General features: G+C 32.7%; 1 protein-coding gene across 1 annotated transcript in view; it reads right to left on the bottom strand.

Moving 5' to 3' along the window:
• LOC143234926 (uncharacterized) overlaps window positions 1-21,957 on the bottom strand; it is an 84,529-nt gene that overhangs the window by 50,974 nt on the left and 11,598 nt on the right. Inside the window, exons 4-6 of the mRNA XM_076472621.1 lie at window positions 16,606-16,760; window positions 14,334-14,372; window positions 2,950-3,059 (exon numbers count right to left, since the gene is read on the bottom strand). Coding sequence (XP_076328736.1) covers window positions 2,950-3,059; window positions 14,334-14,372; window positions 16,606-16,760 — 304 coding nt within the window. The remainder of the gene's footprint in view (window positions 1-2,949; window positions 3,060-14,333; window positions 14,373-16,605; window positions 16,761-21,957) is intronic.

Below are 21,957 nucleotides of genomic sequence, written 5' to 3'. Positions count from 1 at the left end.
AACTGCAGAGCCCAAGGATCTGTGGTGAAGCTCCCAAATGGTGGCAAAGTGCAAAAACCTGACACCCACCAGACCTTTTCCTCATACAGTCACCACAACCACCATGGGGCAAAATAATTGACAAAAGAACCAGCAGTTAAACTCAAGAGACCTATGCATCAGGTTCTGGGTGAAGCAGTGGAAGAAGGGGAATGGTTCACAGAAACAGGTTCAGAAGGAGATTTAGACAAATGGGAAGCAAATGATGAATAAGGAGTGAGTATAACATGATGCAAATACAGGAAAAGTGAAATTGAGAAAATTTTACCAAAGTTTAGGGATCTGAACTCCACAGAAGCAGAGGAGAATCCAACTACTGGAAGTCTAATAAAATGTAATGCAGAGATATGGAAAGCCATTATACAGGGTGTTCAGAAAGTCACTGTGCAATTTTGTCTGTTCATAAATATATAAGTGCACAGTGACTTTCTGAACACCTTGTATTATAAGCCCACATGAATGTGGCCAAATCTTGGGGAGCCAAGGTTGTAATATAATTTTCAAACAGTTGTGTACCCAAATCCACTATTGTGGTAAGATTAACTGTAGTAAGAACAGCAGCAGTAGCAGTAATAATGTGGCATTCTGAATTCATTTCAACTAAGAGTGGAAGAAGAAAGTCCAAACAAAGAGCTTCAAAGAATAATGCATTAGAATAAAAGACAAAAAATGTTACATCATATGAGTTAAAATTACAGAATACAAGTGTAACAAATGTAAAGAAAAATTAAGTTCCCATAACAATAAAAACAAGAACTGATTGAAAAGTCTGTAAACTGAGAGTGAAAAACATCTGATCAACATGAGTGTCAATCGAGAAGTGCTAGGAGTTGTGCCATACTCCTACTGGTGGAGGGCTGTTACCTCAGATAAAAATGTATGAGGGTAGGTGAGAATATCAAAGCTAGTGACAATAAAATATTTTTGCATAGAGGGCACAAAAACTAAGGAACACTGCATTTACACAGTATTGGATGATTGAATAGACAATCAGGTAAAAGTGACTGTCCATTCAGTAACATATATCTTGATCAAAATCCTAGTTATTAAGCATGCTTATCCAGTGTTGCTCTAGAGGTAATTCAGGTTTATCTGGATATACCACAACATTATAATTACAAACCAGCAGCTGTACAATAATTACAACAAACCCCAAATGTATAAATAATTCCTTCTCTTACTTTTTACTAATCCAAATACATCTTACTACTAGCTGGCATCAATTTATCATGTTTTTTTTAATTTACTCTCAGTTGTTTTTTTTAACACTGGATTTTATAACACCTACATTATTGCAATACTTGGAAGGAGTGTATATCAGCAAAAACAGAATTAATTTTAAGTGTACAATAAACAAAATAGAGTAAAAAAATGAATAAAACCTAAATCACACCTTCACTGAATAAAAGGAAGAAGTTAAACTTTGGTAAGTCTGACATATATGAGAAACAAAACAATTACTAATTAAATATTTAATGAAACTCCAGATATTGGAGCAAAGGTAAAGCCTGTTGATTAAAAGAGGAGATTATGATAAACCACTTGCCAACCTTCTGAAACATATTGTCATTTTTAGTATGGTTGATGTAAAATTATCATTATTATCACTGTAGTACAAAAAACTAATTGAAAATTAACCTTAAACTCTTTAAGCTTTGAATATTTACATGTATAACGGCTTAGGTGTTGTTGACTTTATGGAACTATGTTGTTAGACATACATGATGCACACTTGTAAAAGATCAAAGTGTAATTTGAATCCAAAAAAATATCAGAATTATTTGAATCTTTATTTGCAATTGTTACACTGCTGAACTTATTCTAAACAAATGAAATTTATGTGGCATTCATTACTAAACAACCTATCATTTACTTTCTGCCAAAGATATATTTTGTCTCAAATATTAATCAACAATAGTAGTCCATTAAAAAAAACTTTCAAATATTAAAATAAATAGTTATAATGTACATATATACATTATAAGGGAAGAAAACATAATGGACTAGAATGTCAAAAATCCTCAGAAATGTAATTTATTAAAATTATATACAATTAATTACACAGAATACTTAATACAAATTATACTTTTCTTGTTAACTGGACATAAATATCTGACTAATATTGAATCAGTGATCAACAATGCTGTCATACTTATTCAGTGCACCATTTAATGCATGTACCTGATGATCTAAATTTAACTTTGTGATACTGTATTTTTAAAAATGTTTTACCCCAATTTTAAATTTAAAGTATTTTTAGTTGCATTAATATGGCAAAGAATATATATATATATAAATTGGATAATTAAATAAAAATGCATAAAATAAGACTGCTAGAACTAACATTTTCCATAGGTCTAAAGTTTTGTGGACCAGTGAGAAAAAGAAAAAATTCAATCCTGCACTTAATAAGGTGAAATTATTTTCTTAGGAGTGACTTGAATAATGGTGTTATACTTTAGCAGAACTAGCAAGTAAATAAACAATTAATTTATATGTATTCTATATAAACTGAACAACTACACACTTATTAATAAGAATGACTGAAATTGCTGCAGTATAATCATATTTCTTATGTATGTACTATGATACAAGTTAAATAAAAAAAACATATATAAAAAATTATATATGTTTTACCTAACCATAAGTTACTCAAATTTCATGATGACGAGAAACCTACTGGAAGAAAAATGTGTCTCAAGACAGCTGGTATGGGTGTTAACCCTTTTACTTAAATAGAGAACAAATTTTTTGCCTTCTTAGATCATCTTCAGGTTGACAAAGAGGTTAACCTAAGAAGATTGAAATGTTGTTTACTACTTTATTTTAATAAAAGTTTCAATACCCATACCAGCCATCTTAAGATACATTTTTATCTCAAATATGTATAGATTTGAAAATTATACTCACTCACAATTTGCAAGAGTTGACAGAGAAGCATCTAATTTATCAATTGGAGGTTGTTGTCCAATTAATTTTAGTTCTGTGGCTTCAGCAGCTTTCTTTCCACTTTTTGTTTCCTAAATAGTTTTATTGCATTTTTATAAACTTAAAAATGCAACAATAATAGGTTATATATGTACATTTAATAATTCATAAAAGTTTGATATGTAATAATTTCACAATTTGTTGTAATCCTCATATTATAACATGAGATACAGCAAAAAAAAATTAATTTTATGAAACACAACATTGAAAGCCTGACAAACACCATCACTCATAGGTACAAATATAAAACTCAATGGTAGAAACATCCAAGAAAATAAGAGATAACACATCAATATCAAACACTAATATCTCTGAACACTCCTGATAAAAACAACAATTCTGTCTATAACTCCACAAAATAATAACAAATAGAAAGAAAAACCAAGTATTATAATAAATTATATTTCAAGAGCATGAAAAATAGGTACAAAATGTAATGCAGACCTTTCACAGCAGATGCCTGTGACTTGTTGGTGAGGAATTTTAACAATGAATGGACAGTACAGAATCCATTTGTTTTACAATAATACATTCAAAATGAATCAAATTTATGTACAAAAATTCAATACACTACTGGTTAACAGTTGTATTTAAAATTTTAAATAATTCTCTTTTATGTCAAAAGTCCACCTTTGCTGGTTTACTTATTTTAAAAACCAATTTGACATGATGAGTTATTCTTTTCTACTCTTTTATCATAACAGAATCAGTTCTTACATTACTTCATGGGTTACAATACAAACTGTGAAACTTACTTTAAATATCATCAGCTATAGCTAAGCTAACAATCACAAAGTCTAACCTGACTTTCATTAATTTAACTTCCACTCTCTATTTGCATGTATTTATAATATGTAACAGAAAAATATAGAAATATCTAGCTCTCTTGTAACAATTTTACCTATAAAACTTTGAAGCTTTGAGTAATATGATGTCAACAATATTACTAAAGCCTAATACAACAATTAATCTACATACACAATAAATGACTCATAAAAAGTTACATAATACAATTTGTCATAACTTTAGCTTTTATAATAAATAACTTTAACCATTTTTTTTATGAAAACGAACTAATAATTAAATATTAAATCCATAAATAAACTAAATGATACCTCTTAAACTAAACAGTCTTGTATATCTAATACACAGTTAGCAAAACATTGGCTCTGTCATTATTAAGAGCTAATTTTTAAGTGAAGTTGATTTGGTAAAAACCAAGTTGGCCTCAGTTCTAATGTATTTATTTAGATTGAAGTAAGAATATTTTAATCTAACTTGGGGTTATTTTTAGTTAATGGTTTCATTTCACTCAAATTCACTTACAAGGGGGAGCTCATACAAGAGGAAGCACACAGGCTAATGGAAGTATTCTTCTATTAAAGGCTTCATTAGCTGTTGCTAGCTCTACACTTTCTATTTAAAGCTTCAAAGTACACACAACACCTTACCAATTGGAATGTATTGTTATGTAGTATGTTAGTATTGTTTAATTGTATTGTTAACTGTGACCCATTAAATATTTGATTTTGTATGAAACTGTATTTTGTCTCTTTTTCTGTTTTAATGTAATTTTATTATCACAGCTTACTAGGAATTATATGCCTAAGCATGAAAGTCTGCAATTATTATCATGCCTAAATTTTTTCTTGTTAGTCATTCACAAGAAATCACAGTTTTATGGAAAAGCATAAAATTCAAAGAACGTTTTTTTACCCATTTTCAAAGAAAAATTTCAGCTTCTGATTTTATTTTAATACAATGTTTATAACTTATCTATATTAGAAGTTATTAAAACAAATTTCTCTGTGTTAGAGTGTGTCTTTATCATCATATATATTGTTTGTACCACTACTGCAAAGTACTTTTATCATAGTTATAAAGTATTTCTTTGACCGTTCTCAGTGTTTGTTACTGTTTCAGAATATAGCACATATAATGTTTGGTGTATGTATCACAATATTTCATACTTATCAATAATTAAGAATATTATTTTATTGGGTCACAAATAATTTTTAATTTGTGTGTGTGTGTGTATACCTTTTACTTTGGTTACATTACAGATAATACTTCCATGACTTTCAAAAAACATAACTGTATTCAGGTATATTCAGGTAAATTTTCAAAATTTCAGTATGTGTTCTCCTAAGTTAGTTGGTCAATACACTTTATATCACCTATTATGATGCAAAAACATTAATATATTACATTGTGCTTGCTACTAGACAATTGTACTAGGCTCATTGCATCTTTATACACTACATTCTTTATTCTATGTTTTACAGTTTTTAAGTGTATAATAGTATTACAACCACAAAAAGTCTGCCTTTGAATAGCAAACATGCTCAGAATCAATTGTAATATGCAGTAATATGTTTTCTACTTGCTTTCATTAATATAAGAATTTTTCATTAAGTCTACTGTAATGTGGTTTTTGCATAAACACATGCATTGTTCAGAAAATTGTTGAAATTGTTTTGTTCTAGTTGCCTTGTGTCTTCATTGTTAGTGAAAGCACACAGTATCTACTTTTCTCACAGAAATGTTACTGCAACTTTGAAAATAAGGGTTGAAATGGGTCAACACAAACAATGTCATTCAATGACCAAATGGATGATATCTGTATGTTACTACTCACAAATGCTGTGAGAGAACAAGTCATGTGATGATGCTCACTGATAATGAACAGGACTTTGTTTAGCAATTTCAGTAAGGAACCTCAGTTCTCAACAGTTCTACCTTTTTCAAAGTGTTTAGTTTTTTCTTTACACATGCCACAAGCCTTCTGCTCTCCCTACTGGAGCTGAATGATTTCAACAAATGTCTCGAGAAAAATCATCATACATCACTTCTCTACCAACATAGCTATTATTTTATGTCTACTTAAATTTAACAAATCCATTATTTATTTGCATAACACTGCAATGAAGTTTATGGAATTTCATTACAGTCCTGTAATTTACTATCAACAACAAAAATTTAAAATGTCCATAGAATTATTTTTTTTCCTTCTTGCTTCCTGCAGAAAGTTCATTCTTAAATCAACTGTGTTAGGACTAGTTGTGTTTTTGTTTCAATTGTATGGGTTTTCTTACTTCAACAATGCTTAGGAATATTCATGATGTTGTTTTACTGATTTGGGTTTTCACTAACTAAATTGTAGTTATTTAGTAACTTATGCCATTCTTGAAGGTCATTTAGTTTTCCCATTACATGATTTTACTTCAATTTGTTCCTTCAGTTACCATTTTGTTTCGTAATTTTGAAAACTTTGTATGTATTCACTATGAACTCTAATTTCCATGTTAAGGCCTCGACAGTTCATAAATAATGTTGTTTATTTCAACTGGGATAAATATTTTCACAAATATGCTAACCTGAAGATGACTTAAGAAGGTAGAAAAGTTGTTATCTACTTTATTTTAATAAAAGTTTCAATACTCATACCAACCATCTTGAGATACATTTTTACTTCTTGAAAAAAACAACCTCTAAAAGTCATCTGCACTTAATATGTGAATCTAAAGAAAATGCATCTTTTACTTTTGCCCCCATAAGCTAAATTCTTCCTACTCTTTCCCCAAACAACTATAGATTAAAATATACAAATTAATGTTGGCTAGTGAATTGACATGCATGTTACAGCCCTTTGATGTATCCACAAATAAACCTTTTAAACAGAACATGCTTGAGGTGTGGAACAACTGTATGCTAGTCTCAGATCATGACCTCACATCCACAGGAAGAATGAAATGTCCCAACATTCCACAAGTATGCAAGTGGGTAAAAAATTATTGAGATGCTGTAAAAATAGAATTAATTGTGATGTTTTTCAAAAAGTGTAGCATTAGTAATGTCACAGATGGAACTGAAGATAATGCATTATTCAAAGATAGCAAAAGTTCACTATCCACAAGCACTAGTGATGAAGATTTTGCTGGATATTTAGATAATTAGTATTTTTGTTTTACAGAACAACAGTGCTTTTGCTCTTTATCTCACAGTTTTACCTAAAAGTTTTTTTTGTTATACAAATTTGATTTAATATGTTGCATCTTACATGCCAGTGTTTCTTCTGTGCTGTAAAATATGGTAGTTACTACTGTTGGAAATTCACTTGTAAAAGATACAAATTCCAGTGATTCTGCAGTAAAAAGTGTTACCACATATATAGCAGGAGGCAGAATATGTGATCATCTCTTAATGATATCAATTAATTATACAGGAAAGATATATTGTACAACTAAAAAAACATATGTATGTTGTTCAAGCACTCAGTTATATGCATCACTATTTGTACCGTTAAAAGTTTACACTCATATCAAAACACATAGTATTCAAATGGATGAATGATTTCCATACTATAAAAGGGTAAAGAGTAAAATGGCTCTAAAAGATTTAGGAGCATGAGTTCAACATTGCAAAAGACAAAGGAGTAATATAACCAAGTATTAATCCTTCATTATCACCTAACTGTGATATTTAAACACCAATACAACAAAGTAGAGTAGAAGATAGAATGTCCACTGATGAAAAACAAATGTGGTCTTACACATATCTGAAATATGTTTAAGCAAAAGATACAAGTATTATAACGAATGGCATACAGCAGCTCAATACATCCAACAACCCAAGATGAGCTGGATATAGCATAATTAATAATATCTATGAAAAGGCTTGTTGTGTTAGAAGAGGAAAGCTACAAGTTAACACAAATTACACTTTCAGTTTGTACAGTTATTACAATTAAAAGAACTCTGTCATCTTAACAATGTGTTAACAACTGGAGACAGATGAGAAAAAAAATTGTATAACATAATGTTTCTACTACGTTAAATTTTAGAAATCTGTAGAGGACTTGTAAAAATAATATGAGGTCTGTTATAAACTAAAATACAAAGAAAATGAAAACATGGATAACTATATCTGGATTGTGTTGAAGCACTATTTGAGAAAGCTTATGTCCGAGTGCTTGGTCCATCACCACAAAGCAACAGTTAAAATAAACAAATTATGACAGTGATGGACTATTTTACCAAATGACCAAAAGTGTATGATGTTCTTAAAAGCGGAAACTCTAGTAAGGAATCCTGTTAATGAATTTATTTCGACATGGAATGCCTATGAAACTACACTCACATCAATATGGAATTCTGAATTCGACATGTTTGTAGATTTCTTAAGTCTTTGGAATAAAAAAACACCAAAGCAAGTGACCTTACACCCTCTTCTGATGGAATAATGTACAGATACAACATTGTGTTTTTAATTAAATCAGCCATTTATGTGGATAAATATCACAGAATGTGGGATCAAAATCTTCCACTTCCACTCTTACTCTTGAGATATTGAGCAGAAGTACATTAAGCTGCTAGGAACACAAAAACATCACTCATGTTTAGATGGAAATTGAAAATGCTATAGGACCATTCATACTCACACCCCGAGGACCATTACTTAGCAGAGACTTAGAGAATTCAATAAGACTAAGCAACAATACTGATAGTACATATTAATTTACCTGAAAAAGACTAAAAATCATCTAGTGAAAATATCACATAAATGCTGATAAGACTAAATTTAATTATTGTGCCATGGTATGGCTGTACAATACATACTGTGAGGAAGGACTATCTTCAAAGTTAAGCAGACATTGGGAAGGACAAAAATAAATTAACTATTTGGTTTGCAGGACCCAGAAATATAGGTACTACAAGCAAAAGAGTTTCACCACAATCATCTCTGGAGGTATTCTGGCAAAAGAATGGTCAAATGGTTAGCTTTTATAAAAATACTTCAACAAAGATAAATCAAATATCTGATTAAGAATCCAAGGCTCCTGTGGAAATTACTTCCTACTTATTACCTGGATGGAACAACCAGTAATTCTCCTTGATTATGTATATCTAAAAAGAATGACACAATGGTGTTACCCACTATTTGTATCTTAAGTAACACAAAAGAAAACCACCAAAAATGATTGGGTAACTAAACAGTTTAAGGCAAGTAATTTAGTAATGAAATAAAGCTTTGTTTTCCAACAACACATTTGATGATTGTACTTTGAAACATATTTTAATAATAGTTTAATCATTGTAATGTTTATATTTATGAATATTAATAATGTTAATTGTCAAGGATCCTTTTACTGCCAATTATGAAAATTTGAATTTAATAAGCCATTGTTTCTTTTTTTCACAATGCAGTTGTTAAAGAGTGTTCATAATCCATGAAAGTAGCAGTACTACAGCCCATGTTATTAATCTAGATGCTTCTAGATATTTATATTGTTTGGTTTAATGTAACATAACAGGTATGACCTATGATCTTAATATCTGAAACTTTCTCCAAAGCTTAGGAAATAAGTTTAGTCCTAAAAAAACCAAAAACAGGTTAGACTTTTTATTTAATAAATCTTTTGAAATGAGTTATTATGTTAGCAAATTTGTCAGTCAGTTAATGAGTAAACACTATATGATTTAGTCACTTTGTCTATTACTGTCAACTAGATACACAATTAGTCTAGTTCTGTAAATTTTCAATTTGTATTTTGAAAAATAATACAAATATGCATAACACTTAATATCCACAGATAGTTTAACAAAGTGATTTCTACAAGCAGTTATATATTGCTGATTATAATAATCAATGTTTTATTAAAAGGTTTCAATTTGTATTACATATTAACATATTTATAATTCATACTTATTGCTGTTACTGTATTATTATCCAAGTAATATAGCTGTAATACTTTTGTACCCCCAAATGTTATAATTTTTCCTATATTGAAAATGCATTTCCAACAGGTATTTACTTCTTTTCACATAAATATCTATTCCTGTTCAGTGTTGTCCTCTACATGTAAAATATTTTTTTGCATGCCACAAACCCTCTATCTCCCCTGTATTGGAATTGACTGATTCCAGTGCACCTCTCATACAAATCATCATGTTCAACCCTCCACCAATAAGAATACAGCATACTCTCATGATGCATGTGATTTTATTCAATTCTACTAACCACCACCTTCAGTTTTGCCCAAATATGAAAGCAGTTGTTTTCAATGGGGAGGAAAGGAGGGGGAGTATTAAGCCTTCTTGATTCTGCAGGATGGATAGGAAAAGACACAGCAAAATCTGGTGTTGGAAAAAGGCTATCAAATCTTCCTTAGGCCAAACAGGTTTGGCTTGTACAGGTGGATTAGTGGAGAAAGTTCTTGAAAAGGAGGTTAACCCATATAACAATTAATCTCATGCAGGTAATAGCAGAGGAATCTAATGATCCCTCCCTCTCTGCTGCCTGTGAAAAAAAAGTACAAGAGGTATAACTCCCAAAGTAGGAACATGGACCTCATTGTAAAAATATATAAATCAAACAAAAGTGTCAGATATAAAATATGTGAGTGTAAGAAAAAATACAGACTGAGAAATGAGTTCAATTCAAAAATTTCTTCAATGTAAAGAATAATAATAATAATAATGAAGAATTCCCCTTTGGATATTAAGATCATGGTATACACAAAGAGTACTAAAAGAAAAAATACATCTGAACATGAGTACTGGCAAATGTGAAGTGATAATTTGATAAAATTGAATAGCAGGTGTTACATGCATAATGAGAATATGTTACAATGTTACTGGTGGAGAATTGTCACATGATGACATGAATTGAATAGCAGGTGTTACATGCATAATGAGAATATGTTACAATGTTACTGGTGGAGAATTGTCACATGATGACATGAATTGAATAGCAGGTGTTACATGCATAATGAGAATATGTTACAATGTTACTGGTGGAGAATTGACACATGATGACATGAATTGAATAGCAGGTGTTACATGCATAATGAGAATATGTTACAATGTTACTGGTGGAGAATTGACACATGATGACATGAATTGAATAGCAGGTGTTACATGCATAATGAGAATATGTTACAATGTTACTGGTGGAGAATTGACACATGATGACATGAATTGAATAGCAGGTGTTACATGCATAATGAGAATATGTTACAATGTTACTGGTGGAGAATTGTCACATGATGACATGAACTGAATAGCAGGTGTTACATGCATAATGAGAATATGTTACAATGTTACTGGTGGAGAATTGTCACATGATGACATGAATTGAATAGCAGGTGTTACATGCATAATGAGAATATGTTACAATGTTACTGGTGGAGAATTGACACATGATGACATGAATTGAATAGCAGGTGTTACATGCATAATGAGAATATGTTACAATGTTACTGGTGGAGAATTGACACATGATGACATGAATTGAATAGCAGGTGTTACATGCATAATGAGAATATGTTACAATGTTACTGGTGGAGAATTGTCACATGATGACATGAACTGAATAGCAGGTGTTACATGCATAATGAGAATATGTTACAATGTTACTGGTGGAGAATTGTCACATGATGACATGAATTGAATAGCAGGTGTTACATGCATAATGAGAATATGTTACAATGTTACTGGTGGAGAATTGACACATGATGACATGAATTGAATAGCAGGTGTTACATGCATAATGAGAATATGTTACAATGTTACTGGTGGAGAATTGACACATGATGACATGAATTGAATAGCAGGTGTTACATGCATAATGAGAATATGTTACAATGTTACTGGTGGAGAATTGTCACATGATGACATGAATTGAATAGCAGGTGTTACATGCATAATGAGAATATGTTACAATGTTACTGGTGGAGAATTGTCACATGATGACATGAATTGAATAGCAGGTGTTACATGCATAATGAGAATATGTTACAATGTTACTGGTGGAGAATTGACACATGATGACATGAATTGAATAGCAGGTGTTACATGCATAATGAGAATATGTTACAATGTTACTGGTGGAGAATTGACACATGATGACATGAATTGAATAGCAGGTGTTACATGCATAATGAGAATATGTTACAATGTTACTGGTGGAGAATTGACACATGATGACATGAATTGAATAGCAGGTGTTACATGCATAATGAGAATATGTTGCAATGTTACTGGTGGAGAATTGACACATGATGACATGAATTGAATAGCAGGTGTTACATGCATAATGAGAATATGTTACAATGTTACTGGTGGAGAATTGACACATGATGACATGAATTGAATAGCAGGTGTTACATGCATAATGAGAATATGTTACAATGTTACTGGTGGAGAATGACATGAATGTCACATGAGAATGTTACATGAATTGAATAGCAGGTGTTACATGCATAATGAGAATATGTTACAATGTTACTGGTGGAGAATTGTCACATGATGACATGAATTGAATAGCAGGTGTTACATGCATAATGAGAATATGTTACAATGTTACTGGTGGAGAATTGACACATGATGACATGAATTGAATAGCAGGTGTTACATGCATAATGAGAATATGTTACAATGTTACTGGTGGAGAATTGTCACATGATGACATGAATTGAATAGCAGGTGTTACATGCATAATGAGAATATGTTGCAATGTTACTGGTGGAGAATTGTCACATGATGATATGAATTGAATAGCAGGTGTTACATGCATAATGAGAATATGTTACAATGTTACTGGTGGAGAATTGACACATGATGACATGAATTGAATAGCAGGTGTTACATGCATAATGAGAATATGTTGCAATGTTACTGGTGGAGAATTGTCACATGATGATATGAATTGAATAGCAGGTGTTACATGCATAATGAGAATATGTTGCAATGTTACTGGTGGAGAATTGTCACATGATGACATGCATCAGAGACTCATTGGAATAAGGGAAGATAGGAGGCATGTGTAAATTTTGTTTGCATACAGAGGGCAGCACTGAACCGGAACAGCTATTTATGTGAGAGCAGGTAATGTACAGTATCACAAATAATATTACTTTATTCTGGTTAGTGTTGGTACATCTGGTGAGAAAAACAAGCATCCCTGATTTCAAAGCTGCTCTTTATGGCTTACCCTCAAAATGGTAATTTTGCATGACTTAATTGTTATTCAGAATGTGTCAAGTGGGAGGGCCAAAACATTCACGATTGTGATGTGTTTTAAATTGACAAGGAGTTGGGACAGGATGTATCTCAAGATGGCTGGTATGGGTATTGAAATAATCTAAAGAACAGTGTTTTGACCTTCTTAGGTCATCTTCAGGTTTTAAAACCCATACCAGCCATCTTGAGATACATTTTTACTTCAAGTGGGTTTCTCATCATCAAGGATGACTCTAACACTATAATAATATGGGCAATTAATTAACTCAATCAGTTACCGAAACCATTCCCATAATGAATCTACTCTGTTGTGATTAAGTCAGTTATTACAAAATAAAACAACAACAAAACAAATAAGCAACATCAGAATAATATAAACCAAAAAAATTGCAACCCATAGCTCTCAAAAAATTAAAGAAACTTGTGAAGAAAATTAGCTCAATTCCACTTATTATAGGCAGACTTGGCAACACTGAGTCTGATGTATTCAGGTAATGTTTAAAAATTTAATTTACAATACTTGTGCTTAGTCATACATTCTGGACAATAAGGGTCTTTTATGCCTTTGACTATACTAAGCCCTACCTTTAGATGGTTATTTCAATTTTAACTAGCAACTCAAATGGATCCATCCTTGTATGGGGCAAATACACAAGATAATTTCTTAATTACTTTATAATAACATATGGCATGCTGGAGATAAGAAGAGCCAGAAATGCTGAATACCCTAGTTCCCCTTTTTTGATAATAAAACTAATATCCAAATCCAGTTATGGATGATGTAGCATCATGAAAAATTCAGGTGTAACTTGAATATAGTTCTGTGAAAGATTAATTCATGGTAAGTATAACTTTAGCAGTTGTTCTACTATGTTGTATAAGAATAAAGAGTCACATCGTAGCATGCATCATTACAGGTAAACCCAACAATTCCTGTTATGTTAGTATGGACTGTAGGACTCGTATTAGCTGTATCAGTGTCCTAATATGAGTCAATTGATAGAAAACTTATTGAGAGACAAAAACTGCTGATTGATTCCCTGATCCTAAAGAAGGAAACATTCAAACCTCTATTTATTTTTTTTGGTCTGAATACACAAAAGAGATTGTGTTTCACTTCACATTAAATGTTCAATCTGTTTATTTTCTAATCTTAAAACTCTATTACTTACTAAAGTGAGATTTAATTCACAATTGTTTTTACCAATTCTCCCATTATATAGCAGTGTCACTTGAAATTACTACACTATTAAATTGCACTCTTCTTGCTAAGATTTTACTCACCCAAATCTTGATAGCTTCTTTCACAGGTATTCCCTTTGCCTATAGGAAAGAAAAAAGTGCATATCAGACTTGCAATAATACATTCTATCACACTGCCACAAGAAAGTAGGTAAGTTAAATCAACTACTTATCACATTGAAGTAACCCCTATTCAGCAAAATACCAATATTAAATTAAATCTAACAAATAGGACTAAACCTAGTTGTAAGCACAAGCTCTGACTACCTCACCATACATTATATAGAAAAATCCAAGAGAAGCTGAAATAATACTTTCTACTTCTTCCTAACACTAACACTTAGAGGTAAAACTGATCGGACTATGGAACATAGATTTAAGATCTGGCAGGAACCAAGTATTCTGCAAATTAAGCAATTTATTTTTCAAATAGAGTGGTCAGCCTTTGGAATAGGTAGACTTCAAATATGATTTGGAGTTTTCCAGATAGGGTTTAATGAGTTCTTGAAGAGTCAAGGCTGGATGTAGGCAGATAGATTGTTGGTTAAATGACTAAAACAGCCATAGTAGGTCAAGGGGTCCCTTATTTTTTCTCAAATGTTATGTTACACTAAATATTGTCCATATGTATAAGAAACAGCACATAAAATATTTCACCACTAACATTGAGGGTACACAATATAATTTCTTGTGGCATCCACGTGGATGGGGCTAGCCTAATGGAGAGCAATCATCGAGAGACAACATCCATCTCAAGCAGATAATATTTTTCACCCAGTATTATTATTGGAATTTGTTGTTAGGAAAGGAAATAGAGTAAAAGATAGTGGTACAAAAATCTTTTGCTAAAGAGTTACTGAGGTTGGCAGAATACAAGATTGTTCAATTATCCATTATTGCACAAATAGCAGCTGAGCATGAGTAGTATAATTAGGGCTATAAACCAGGCCATTTCAGTTTGGAGAAATATGCAAGATATTCACCACAAGTATGAAATACTAACAATGGCAGCCTAGACCTACATTCCAAAACGTACCCACAACCCATCCGAATGGAATGAAGCCACTGGGAATGACTTGATTAATAATGTAATGGGGTGTCCTATGCTACATTAGTAGGTAAGATTCTAGCCTTACTTTGCCACTAAGGGTTTCATCCACTCACTCTAGTACAAGTGTGACTGTGCTACTCAATGAGAAGTTTTCTATACCAACTTCCCCACTCACCTGGAACTGAAGCTGTAACTTATAAAATAAAACTCAATAAATGGTCATGCATCTTGCCATATCTTAGACTCTTAATTGTGGTCTGAAAACATTTTTATTTTATGAAAAACAGATATTTTTCTTGTGTCTAAACTGTTTCAGTTATTAAAATCTGTTAAAGAAACATTTTAAAACATAAAATTACGTTTTTTATAATTTTTGTAAAATATCAGAGCTATGTATATTCAATACATTGCTTTCCTGTACCAATACAGTTACTGGAAGCCTGCAATAGGAAAATGGTGAAATAAACATTATCTTTTCAGGTGTGATGAACCAGTGTTTTGCACTACTATAATATTAGATCTCGTCACTAGGGTCCACATTTCCACGTACTGTATCATTAGTATGTGATGATGATACCTTCAACAATAAATGACAAGCACATTAATGTTAGAACTTTAGGTTGGTATGTCCCAGATTAAGACGACACTAATCTAGTCCTTGTTAATTATCTACTAAATGTAATTAGACTTATAACAATAATATATTACTTTTCTTGATGACGAGAACCCACTTGAAGTATAAGTGTATCTCAGAATGGCTGGTATGAGTATTAATACTTTTACCAAAATATAGCAAAGAAGATTAGGTCATCTTCAGGTCGAAACGCTGTTCTTTGCTACATTTTGGTAAAAGTGTTAATACTCATACCAGCCATTCTGAGATACAATATATTACTTGATAATAAACGTTTGCTAGGCATTAACAATAGTATAATATATTTATAAGTTCCTACGCCTACAAATACATTTCCCAAGTTCAACTTCAATTAGTTTTGATAGAAGTTAAAATTTTCACTACGTTTCTTCTGTTATAGATACACCATCATGCATAATTTTGTTTTCAATTAGATTAAAAAAACTTAGTCTTCTTTATGGGACAATAATAGGTTTTTCTTATATTAAATATAAAATCTAAAGAAACACACCATGCTTGCGACTCTCTGTTGTTATGGAAATACATGAGTACAGTACACCCTGTGAATTTTATACTGAACTTTGAAGGAAACCATATTTCAAAAATATATTTTCAGTTTCGACTCATACCGCTAAAAACTGTGTTTTCTTATAGCAAAGCCACGTCGGGCTATCTGCTGAGTCCACCAAGAAGACTCGAACCCTTGATTTTAGCGTTGTAAATCCGTAGACCTGCACCAGTGGTTGGTTGTGTTTTGATACCCGGGTGTACACAGCACAGATAGCTAATTTATATTTACTTAAATAACAGTTTACTAAATATTCGCAGAGCAGGAATTTTACTAATTAGAAAGTTGAAGTTTAATTTTAACAGTAAATTTTTGAAATTGTACTAGCATTTTGTGACTGATTAACGACAATTAGAAAATTAAAATATGTGTTCACAATTTACATAATGCTTGAAAAAATAACGTCTTATGCCAAAACTATAAGGGTAACAAAATACAATGCGAAGGCATAACCATGACATCATTCGGTTGAGTTTTTCTTTCCAAAGTGCTCCCCAGTGGCTCAGCGGTATGTCTGGGGACTTACAACACTAAAAACCGGGTTTCAATACCCATGGTGAGTAGAGCACAGATAGCCCATTGTGTAGCTTTGGGCTTAATTCAAAAACAACAATAACTTCTTTCCAAAGTAACAGCCCATAGCGTTGCTTGAAATGTAAACGTTCCTCTCGATTCTTTTGTGTTGTTCTTTTCTCGTTTGACGGCACTCAAAACATTTTAAAACATCATGTTAAAAATTCAATAAGGATATTACATTAAAATATCTTACAAATGAAATGAAGATTTTATTCACTATTAGATTTAGGCAGTGGTCCCAAGAATCGTATGTTAGTTCACTGTTTGTTTTTGAATTTCGCACAAAGCTACTCGAGGGCTATCTGTGCTAGCCGTCCCTAATTTAGTAGTGTAAGACTAGAAGGAAGGCATCTCGTCATCACCACCCACCGCCAACTCTTGGGCTATTCCTTTACCAACGAATAGTGGGATTGATCGTACCATTATAACGCCCGCAGGGCTGAAAGGGCGAGCATGTTTGGCGCGACGGGGATGCGAATTCGTGACCCTCAGATTACGAGTCGCACGCCTTAACACGCTTGACCATGCCGGGCCGTTAGTTCACTGACTACGTGAACTACGTTTAAAATCATAGTTCAAACGCTTAAAATTTACAATAAAATCATGTTAAATGCATGTCGTCGTTTTTTCACACATACTGCTTCATTTGTTTATTTCCGATTAAAAATCAAAGAGCTCTGAAAATAGCGCTTTATATCTACTGTCTTTCAGAAGTCACGTCATGCATTTATCATCAGAAAGAGCCCAGCATGGCCAGGTGGTTACGGCGCTCGACTCGTAATCCGAGGGTTGCGGGTTCGAATCCCCGTCACACCAAACATGCTCGCCCTTTTAGTCGTGGAGGCGTTATAATGTTACGGTCAATCCTACTATTAGTTAATAAAAGAGTAGTCCAAAAGTTGGCGGTGGGTGGTGATGAATAGCTGCCTTCAATCTAGTCTTACACTGCTAAGTTAGGAATAGTTAGCGCAGATAGCACTCATGTAGCTTTGAGCGAAATTAAAAAAAAACATTCAGAGAAAGCTTTAAAATAATGGTTTAAATGTCAAAAGGTAGCGAAGCATAGTGAACCAACAGAACAGAAAGTTACGATGAAAATAATTTTAACTGTAGATGTTTTTTTAACATTTCTCTTAATTTTTCCATTTGAGATTCAGAATTAGAGGTGTATTTTTTACTGTTCAGCAACATTTGACGAGCTCATCAGTCTGCTGGCACATAAAGATTTGTTGGTCAGCCTAGATATCTCAAAGTGTGTGGAGTTTAATACGTACTTGTAAAAGTGCAAGAGAAAGATATAGTTCCGAAACAGAAGCAGTAAAAGCACTGGTATATCATGCAACACATCAATCTCTTCAAGTTCGACCATAACTCTGGCCAAACAATGTCAGCTTTTTCCTTACAAATAGCAGTAAACTAGAAGTGAATTAAGAAGTATGTCTCTGATTAGATGTTGGTAGCATTAACCACAGAACAAAGATAGTAATTGCTGACCTCAGTCCAAGTATAAGTACCCTTTGGTGCAACTACTATAGAGCCTGCTGGTCAGTTTCACTTATGCAACCAGTGTACTGTTGCTCCATAGAAAGCTATCCACTTCTCAGAAGCAGTAGACAGGTAGTCATAGTACCTCCTAGTACACAATAAATATTCTGTGGCTTGGTACTAAGGAAGTCTGATGTGTCTGTACCTTGTAATGCAAATATAGAATTCATATATGAAATGAGCAGTTTTCAACCTGAAAGGAAGAGTTATTAGTTTGTGCAATTCTCTGCCCGATTAAGGATAAATATGATTAACGACACTGTTTTACAATTATGGAATATTGATTATTCACCTTCTTGCTGTTATGATCATTAGAAGAGTAAGTAAAACGGAAATAACTGAGACTAGCTGTAATGTATCCATTACATCGTGTCTGAGAAATCTACAGGATGCCAACACATCTGGATATTTGAATGAGTAATGTGAAAATAATTTGGACCCGACGTAAAGTCAGCAACTCGGTAACTTTTTGCTTGAATTTCCAAAAAAAAAACAAAAAAACGAAAGACTAATATCAACCCAAAGCTCCAACGCTTCCATATAGTTGACTATTATTTTCCAGGAGAACAAAGGGTAATGAGTAGTGAGTGTAATGTAATATGTAGGGAAATATGTCAACATCACATAATAGATTTTATCGGTACGTTGATCTTGGGGACTAGCTAATCATAACTGAAAACATTAGAGTCAGATTTAGTTTGTACAAAAGAAATGTATGTGTTACATAAAACATGGAAGAGTGATAAAAAAGGGGGAAACACTTTTACCATGAAAAATGGCTAATGTGAAACAGATGTTTTAATATTAACTAAGTGTCGGGCTGGAATGTTGTGTATATTAAAATATCTAATTCCCATCAACCATTTTTTGTGGTACAAATTTTTCAATTTTTTTGTTTTAGATTTCTACATACCAGAGCAATTTTTAAGGTGAGGGAAGCGATATAACTATTTAAAAATGTTAAAACGGTTTTCATGGAATAGAAAAATAAAATTAAAAATGAGAAAGAACGGGAATCAGAGAAAATTGTAATATGGAAAAGTATATATAAATAACAGTGATATTGAGAAATAGAAACACGGGGGTAATACTTATAGTAAAAAAGTTAATTACATATATGTTTTTTGGACCTTTTAGAGACACTTGCCATTTGGTATTAGAGTATTTAACAAAACTATCAGGTAACTTCTTTCAACCTCCCAATTGCAAACTGTACGCCTGCGGATTTACAACGCTAGAAACCGGATTTCTATACCAGTGATGGGTAGAGCACATATAGCCCTTTGTGTCGCTCCGTACTTAATTAATAACAAATAAGCTTCTCTCATGTCCCTGTTTCTGTTTGATGGAAAATGTGGTTGAATATACTGTTGTATTTGTGAGACCAGATGGCCAACAGGGTCAGAGAACAATAACATTGTATAAATACAGGTGATGAATATCAAATTTAATAATCCATATGCAGGCTTCTATGAAGCTCAACAAATATACCCAGCACTGAAATAAAGCAGATAATAAAGAACGAGACCATGCAGCATTCAAATAGTGCTTTCTCATCTCCAGTTTTTGAGTATAAAAAGAAGAAAAGGATGTCTAGTCTCTATGTTGATCTTACATGGATGTACATACGATATGCAAGCGTATCAAATGTTTTACACCTGATTTTAATGCTACAGAATTTTTAAAGGTCATTTGTTTAGTTCCTGAGTAGTTTTAGTATAATTACATGATTTAGAAAGTTGTTGATGTGTGTTATTTGTTTCTTTATTCCACTGTAGATAATATCTATTATACCCGAAGGGATACTGCAGTAAAAACAACAATAATATTAATAGGATTAATGACTGCGATGCACTTTGATGACAAAATTGACAATATGTGTGTATTAGAGCTAACTAATAATGTAATAGAACAAGAGTCACAAGTGTCATCTGAACAAAGTAGTCAAGTTTACCTGCAGAATTTAAGTGTGTCTGCTTAGCTCAGTTCTGTCTGGAGTTCTTTGAATAGACACACTATAAGATCAAAATGTTTATGATGAAACTTTGTAGAATAGACGGCAACTGTGACCTGAAGACGAAAGGCGTAAGACTTTCGAAACGTCGTCCTCTACACTTGTGTCTCCACAACAGGCAGTTGCCGTCCATTTTATAAAGTTTCATCATGAGTATTCTGCTTAAACAATGTATCAAAGAATATCAAAATGTTTAGTTCCACAAAAGTCTATTCTAAGAAAGAGAAAACTGTGGATAAAAGTATGATCTGCTACAAGTGTTTATCTTTTTGTGTTACATGTGCATTGCATTTTAGTTTTGTTTGCTTCATAATAACGATTACATTAATTTTGTTAAACTTATCAGGTGTCACTATTATTTCACATAAAAAAAACTTTGATCGACTTGTTAAACATAGGCTACTCTATTTCCTGATCAAGTCTACTGCTATTAGTTGGTTTAATTAACTTATATTTATAGGGAAATACGAACCAACATTTCTCTGTTGTAATTAATCTTATCTCAGCTCTTTTTTCTTCCGGGTGATACACAATGAACAGCGTTTACGCAAGTACTAAGCACCTTGACTCATTTGTGAGCCCGGCATGGCCAAGCGCGTTAAGGCGTGCGACTCGTAATCCGAGGGTCGCGGGTTCGCATCCCCGTCGCGCCAAACATGCTCGCCCTTTCAGCTGTGGGGGCGTTGTAATGTGACGATCAATCCCACTATTCGTTGGTAAAGGAGTAGCCCAAGAGTTGGCGGTGGGTGGTGATGACTAGCTGCCTTCCCTCTAGTCTTACACTGCTAAATTAGGGATGGCTAGCACAGATAGCCCTTGAGTAGCTTTGTGCGAAATTCAAAAACAAAACAAAGACTCATTTGTGACTAGAATAACTACCATAAAATATTAACGCGAGTGCAAGTTGCATGCTGATGCCCTCAGTCTTTGTGTTTTATAAAGTCCGTAGTGTATCTTGGTGTAGAGTTTGGGACACCAAGCTTTATTGGCTAATATCAATGATACAGAACATTTTTTGCACTTGTAACTGTGTTTTTAGGTGCCAAAGGTTATGAATCCATGCTATGCTCCTCTACTAGTGCCGATTGGGCTTGACATTGTTGAACAGTAAGGAGCATTCATGCTGAGTGAGGATCCTTCAGCTGTTTGCTCCAGAACACCATGAACATTAACTTAGCATCCATTCCCCGATGGTATATCGTAATTAATGATTTGCATTTGTTAAAACTGAAATGGTCATAGTTTCGTCTCTCACTTTTTTCACGAATCAGGACATTT

This window comes from Tachypleus tridentatus, chromosome 12 (assembly GCF_004210375.1).
Source record: "Tachypleus tridentatus isolate NWPU-2018 chromosome 12, ASM421037v1, whole genome shotgun sequence".
NCBI classification, from domain to species: domain Eukaryota; kingdom Metazoa; phylum Arthropoda; class Merostomata; order Xiphosura; family Limulidae; genus Tachypleus; species Tachypleus tridentatus.
The sequence above is the reverse complement of the archived record's forward strand: the minus strand, read 5'-3'. Positions and strand labels throughout refer to the sequence as shown.